Consider the following 6,776-nt stretch of genomic DNA (forward strand, 5'->3'; position numbering starts at 1 on the left):
CCTAGCACAGCCCAGGATCTGTGCAGCCCAGGGCACAGCCTGCCCTGTGCGTCAGCACCCAAACAAGCCAGACGAGGGGCAGCAGTGGCCGGAGTCACAGCTCCGTTTGCCGAGTAGCCACGTCCTCTGGCTCCCTGACAGGAAGGGCATCCAACACCGCACTCACACGGAAGGACCTGCACCCGGCTGTCCGCTCGCCCGGGACGCTTGCCCTGACCCCAGTCCTTCCTTCGTCTTAGGGGCACACAGACCCCAAAACCAGACTGGCTGCCCCAGCGTGGGAGCCGGAGGTTGCGGGGCCTGCCTCGCACCACGCTGCAAAGAGTTAAGCCCTCGCTCTGTTGATATTTCCGAGCGGCTCCCAAAGTCGGCCAAGACGGGGAGCGCCCTGATTGGCTGCGTACCGGCCGGTAGTAATTAGTATCAGATATCAAACTTCTGTCTTTGCTAAGACCCTTTCCGATAGTCGCTGCTCCCCGCTAGACGATGACATCAGCCAGGACACCCAGCTGCTGGTAGTAAACTCCGGGCGGGAGGAGGCTCCCGCTAGCTCCACGTTAATTAGTTCAACACAGCATAGGGGGAGCAGTTGATGTCTGTGGAGGGTCAGTGCTGGATGGGACCAAATCTTTCAAAGCCACTTGCTGCTTCTTGCCAGCCGGCTGTAAAAGCACCCAGAGAGTGCAGGAGAGCTGGATGAATCCTGAGCACTAGCCGCGGTCTGGTCGGCTTTTCTCTGTGGAGGAAGTTAATGGTTTAAGTGAGGGGCGTCTGGATCTGGTCCCCGAGTCACCATGACACTCCTGGGGTCTGAGCACTCCTTGCTGATTCGGAGCAAGTTCAGATCAGGTAGGGGAAACCTTGAGATTTCTCTTAAAACTTCTCTCTCCGGCAAGCCGTAGCCACAGACTGTTTTGCATTAAATGTTTGGAAGCAGCATGCGAGCAAAGTATTCAGGGGGTCGCAGAGCTGTCACGGCTTTGCTCTTACAGAGGTTATTCCGCAAGTGGAGAAACGCATCTTCCTTCCTCTCTGTTGCTTTTTTTTTTTTTCCTGGTTTTTCATTGTCTTCAATTTATGTCTGTGGTTTATTTTGGTAAAACTGCAGTTCCCGGGTCTCCAGCCCTGGCCCTGCTGCAAAGGATTTGGGCAGGAAGCCAAAAGGGCATCTGGGATAAACAAGGTACCTAATGCCGTCTGTATATTCCAGGTGCTCTTGCAGGTCTGTCTGTGATAATCTCAGTAAAGACGGGCCTGACACTCTCTCTGACATGCAGGCAGCTGACTTTGTTCCATTAACTTGTGACTAATTGGAGAAAAATGAATTTGAAGAAATGCGTCATTTTTAGAAGTAAAAATAACAAATGGAACACGAAAAGTATTTAAAGTGACATCATCAGAGAAATAAAACCAGAGCCACACAATTGATTGCCACTCTCGGAGGGTTTGCAAGTAAAACATGCCTCCGTCTCGTAAGTTAGGGGAAGCACCAGTAAGGGGCTTCTCAGAGGACGTTCAGCGTCAGTGAAGGTGAGTGAAGGTGAACTATGGGACGGTCACTTCTAAATCAGACCCTCTGCTGGATATTCATGCCTGTATTCACTGGCTTTATTTATAGTAAGTATGCCATGTTTGTGAGTGGGTATTTTTACTTGTAATTTTTTTAATGAACATACTGTAATATTAATGGTCATGTCAAAAAATGTTCTCGAGGAGCTTTCCCTGACCTTCCCAGAGGTGAAGTTCTCCCCGGGAATATTATCTGTGAAGATGTCCAGACAAACCAGCTGCATGTGCCGTATGGGACGCTGTAAAACTGGACGGGGTAGTCACGTTGGAACATGCACCCGGTCTGGCATGTCACCCACGCCGTGTTTGTTTTTGCCTCCTCATGCATTGTAGATAATGAAATTAGAGATTTATGATACTGATGGTAGACATGAGTGGTGTTATCAGGATCTCTTAGATAGCTGGGTGGTCAACTTAAACTTTGTTTTCTCAGCAAATACAAAGTTGGCAGTTGGTTGAAAACCCAAGAGTGTGTGTGCAAACACAAGTGTCCTAGTCTGGCTGAATTATACAAAACTTGGGTCCAGGGCTTTGGTGTGGTTTCCATATCGCTCTGATCTTACATTTCATTAGATTAAGTCATTCCTTAGGTTTTGTTGGTATATTATGGTACATTGCTGTTCATTTGAAAAAAATCTGTCTGTAACAATTCCTCCAGCAACTACAAAGCAACACTGCCACCTTTCTGACGAGAGGAGGATGGGCTGTGTTACATGTCCCTGCATTCTTTTCAAATGAACCAGTATTGTTTTTAAGGCTCGTTTCTGGTTTATTTGTAAGCTGGCTTTATTATGGAACCAACAATGGGATTTCTAAACATATTTTTCAAATGATTCTCCAGTAAAAGTAAACTTTGTCAGTCTTTGCATCCATAAATTCTCATGCCTTTCAGCATTTCTATGGCAGTCAATTTGTGGGATATTCTTTGGTTCACGACTTATTCCCACAACTGCCATCCCTCACTATTGCCTGGTGAAAGATAGGTTTCCCATTTGACAAGATTTCTCTGCCTATTTATTATGTCTGACTCGGGCTTGCCAAAATCCCAAATGCATGTCTGTGCCTCCCTCTCCCCACTGCTGGGACCACTGCAGGTAGTGCAGGATATGGCCACAGCACAACCCTGGTCATCGTAGTCTGTGAGACAGGGGAGAAAGGAGGGCTGCTGAGGAATACAAATAAATCAATAATTCTGCTTTCAGTTTTGTTGGATTTTTAGTAACATGGGGAATAGAGAAGAAAAGCTAACATTTAATGGTTGAAGTGGTCAAATCTCTTTTATGTGCAAAGTCTCCATGGGACAGAGTTTCCTCCAGTGTCCCTGCTCCATGTGCAGACTTTGGTAGCTGTAAAGCCCCACAAGGATGGCAGGAGGTGCAGTGCTCTGATTTACTGTCCTCCATTCACTTGGAAGAGGGATGAACATCTCAGACAACCCATCACCCTGCACCACACCCCCCTGCACGGCTCAGGGGCTGTAACATGCTATGGGACAGCAGCAGTTTACACAGAGAGCTGTGTAGCTTGCACAGAGCATGCAAAGGACAAGCCAGGAGGGATCAGGCCCTGAAATGCCAAGCCCCAAGGAGCCGTGCTTCACCATGTGCCATTGTTTTGGAAATGGTCTTGCGCAGGCAGGTGTGAGGCTTTGCTTGTTCCCCAGGTTTAGGAAGGATTAGCTGTGCTCCATGACTCATGACGAGTCTGAATCCCTTTTGAAGGATTCCAGGCCAATGTTAATGAGGGCTGAGGTAAATCTTAATAAGTAAACTTTTGCTGTCTCTCCATGGCCTGCACACACTGAGAAGCTGAAAGAGCTATGTGTGTGTTAAAGGGTGCTAGAGATATATTTCTTGCTTACTGTTTCCTCATCCCAGAATCCCTTTAATTTCTGTGGCACACAGCAGGCAGAAAATGGGCAAAGGGGGTGGCAACTAGGAGATGGTGGCACATAGGTGTCCCTCCTAGAGTGTCTCGAGGGTCAGCTTTCCAGTCTCTTGCTTCCATCCGGCAGCATCAATAGCAAGAAAAAGAAAGATTTTGTCCAGGAAAGGCTGATCTGGTGGAGGCAGCAGCTTTTTCACACAGTGCCCAGCAACCCTCCCTTGACTCCCACAGTGTTTTCTCCTGCTCTTCTCTTTCCAGTGGTCCACAGTGAAGGACCAGCGTAGCCGTGCAGTGTGGAGAGACGGTAGCTATCCCAGTGCAGGGCACCAGGAACTGCTCCAGAGGAGATAGATAGATCAAATCACCAGCATTCTGCAGGCCTTCAGGTTCCCCCTCCCCTTCCTTGAGGATTTGTGTGCGTGTTTATTTTGTCTGTTTTGCCAAAGATAAATATACTTATCTGAGGTCATCCTGACAAATTTTACAGGAATGATGATTCTTCAAGCCTGCCATGCTATCCCATGTGCTGCAATTATCAATGGGATTGCACTAAATCAACTAGGACATCTAAGGGCTGTTCCAGAAACATATTTAACTCTTCTCAGAGACAATGATTTATGTGAGGTGGTCTCCTGCTTTGAATACAAACCAATTGTACTCCAGCAGCAGAGAAGCATTGTCATCAGACAGAGCAAACAAAGCTGGCAAATGCACACTTAACCTTAACTCTGACCTTTTCTGTCCAGCGATATGGAAAGAGAGTTTACAAGGCCAACATCTGCATAACATCAGTGATAGTTCAGATAATTGGTGAGAAGTGAAAGTTTAACACTCTAAATACAGCTCTGCATGGCCTGGCATGGGTTAATATCCAGGCCTAATAGTGGACACATGGGTGTGAATTTGCAGAGAAGACTTGCCTGGCTCTATGGAGGAAAGGATTTCCTATATACACATAGGGCTTGAATGAAGCTGGTTGAGATGGGCGATGAATTTATTCTGTCTGCTTCTGGTGGAGTGATTTGGACCAAAATCAGCAGGTTAATAAAGGCAGAAGAGAGTAGGTCTTGGTAGGGTGTTAAGTTAAGGTTCTGTCATTTTGGCAGAACCTTTATTTTCATTTTCCCGGTGTCCAAAGGCAGTGTGCGCATGTGTTTCCTTTCAGATCGTGAACTTGTACAGTTCACAATCAGTGTGTGCATTTGAACCATGGCCTCTCTGTAACTGATGACACTGTTTTGTGGTTTCGTGAAGTTTTTGTAAAACACTGACTTGATGTAGATCGGTTTGTGCTTGGTTTTGTTTTTCCAACATCTTATACCTTAGTGTTTTAGCTGACAGACATATGTTTCTCTGTCAGTCAGGCATGTGTTATAGCGCAGATTGAAATATACCTCACTGTGCTTCAGGAGAAGGATGTATGGTTTGCTCACAGGGATTGCTGAAGGGATTACTCCAAGGAGGACTGTGACAGCATGTTCTCAGGAACGTGGTGAGGTTGGGGTTGCACATTATGATGGGGACAGCCCTCGGAGGGATTTCACAGATGGTTGTTCGTTAGTGGTGACCTGTGCCCATTTGGTCTGGGCTCCTTGCTAGCCTGGTGTGGTCCTATATCTTTTTCAAGGCACCTGCAGGCCCGGACATGGGTTTAGAGATGTTGTTCTCACCAATGTAGATGAACTTTCAGTGCGGTGCAGCCTCCCAGGTAACACACAAATTCATAGGACATCTGCCTGGGAGAAGGTAAAACACTCCCACTCCACAAGTGCTGAGCATCACAGGCAGAGGTAAAGCTGGCTTGGCTGGGCCCCTCTCTGAGGCAGTGCCTGGCCAGGAGAGGATTGACCAGGGCTTTCCATGGCTGTCCTGGCCGAGTGGTGCCATTTTCAGCTGGGCTGTGGCTGGCTGAGCTTCAGCTCTGCTCATGCAGGTCCCACACAGGCCATGTTGTCAGAGGATAACATGGGCCTGGAGATGTGATGCTACAGAGAAATCACTCCGTGGCACCTGGCTATTGGCAGAGCAGATGGGCTGAGGGCCATGGAGAGGCTCAGGACAGAGACAGGCCAAGGTGTTTTTGCAAAACAGCAGCTCCAGAAAAGCAAGCCCTACAATGCTCTGCTGGACCAGTGCTTCACACTGCCGGTGGTGGCACCCAGGAGGTTGGCTGGCCAGTCACCCAGCTCAGGGTGACTCCACGTTCACTCAAGTACAGCCCCCACATCAGGAGCTTGATGTCAGCCTGTTGCTTGGTCAGGAGAGAGCACCGCCTGCTCCCTGCTGCCCTGCCCATTTGGACATCCTGCTTTGAATACAGCAGGTTCCTGCTCCTGATGCAGTTGTGAGAAACAGCCACAGCCCTGAGAAGGCCACAGGCGACACGACTGCACCCTGCCACTGAGCTAGCCCTGCTCCTGCCCTGTCGGGAGCTTGGGACAATCGAAGGATCCCATGAGCATCTCCCACTGGGCAGCTTCTCTCCCCCTCGCATGCTCAGGCAGGAAAGCCTCAGACATTGTCTGTAAAGAGAGTCTCAAAGCCGGCAGCAGTCCTGCCTTTCAAGGGAGGCTGTGTCCAAAACCAGGGCCATTTTCTGCCAGCCAGTGTGTGAGCAGGGGTGAGACACCAGGTTCCTCTGGTACACACCACGGCCATGGACGAACGTGTGTGTCATGTTTGTTCAGCTGCTGTTTGACATGCAACAAAACTGCTGCTGTTGAAAACAGGAGTCCCTCCTCCCCATCACTCCATTCCCAATTTGCTTCCAACTCCCCCCTGGCCCCAGCAGAGCAGTCCCCATCCTGTGCACCACTGAGCTGCACTCATGCTCCTAAAATCCCAGCTCTGGGCCACGGAGGGCAAGAATGAACTGCTGGGGTGGTTGACAGAGGGGACAGTGACTTGCTGCTGCTTTTTTCAGTGTCAGTGCCAGCTTCAGTTGTTTGCCGAACTGCTGACTCCTGTGATGGTCATGCACTTGGGTCAAACTGGCGTAATGTGGTACTTCTGCTGGTCCTCTTCACTGCGCAGCCCAGGAGCTGGTGCAGGGAGCAGCACAAGGTGCTGGGAGCAGCAGGCAACTGCCCAACCATCAGTTCTCTTATCAGCAGTGACTTATTTCAGAGGAAGACGAGAGCACAGCAATTGCACTGGTTGTGAATGTGGTTCCCAACCAAAGCAAAGGTTCTGGCGCAGCCCAGGCAGGGAGGAAACCAGAAATTATTGAGATTTCACCTGAAACCACATAAGGGAGCTGGGAAGAGCTGAAGCAGTAGGGACTCTGCCTCAGTCACTCCCACTCCCAGGGGGGCTGTCAT

General features: G+C 49.2%; 1 protein-coding gene across 1 annotated transcript in view; it reads left to right on the forward strand.

Annotated features, from left to right (window-relative positions):
* The first annotated feature begins 776 nt into the window (after positions 1-776).
* MYOCD (myocardin) overlaps positions 777-6,776 on the forward strand; it is a 39,887-nt gene continuing 33,887 nt past the window's right edge. The window contains exon 1 of the mRNA XM_009334054.1: positions 777-849. Coding sequence (XP_009332329.1) covers positions 795-849 — 55 coding nt within the window. The 5' untranslated portion in view covers positions 777-794. The remainder of the gene's footprint in view (positions 850-6,776) is intronic.

Source organism: Pygoscelis adeliae, unplaced genomic scaffold, assembly GCF_000699105.1.
Source record: "Pygoscelis adeliae isolate BGI_AS28 unplaced genomic scaffold, ASM69910v1 Scaffold11, whole genome shotgun sequence".
Classification (NCBI taxonomy): Eukaryota; Metazoa; Chordata; class Aves; order Sphenisciformes; family Spheniscidae; genus Pygoscelis; species Pygoscelis adeliae.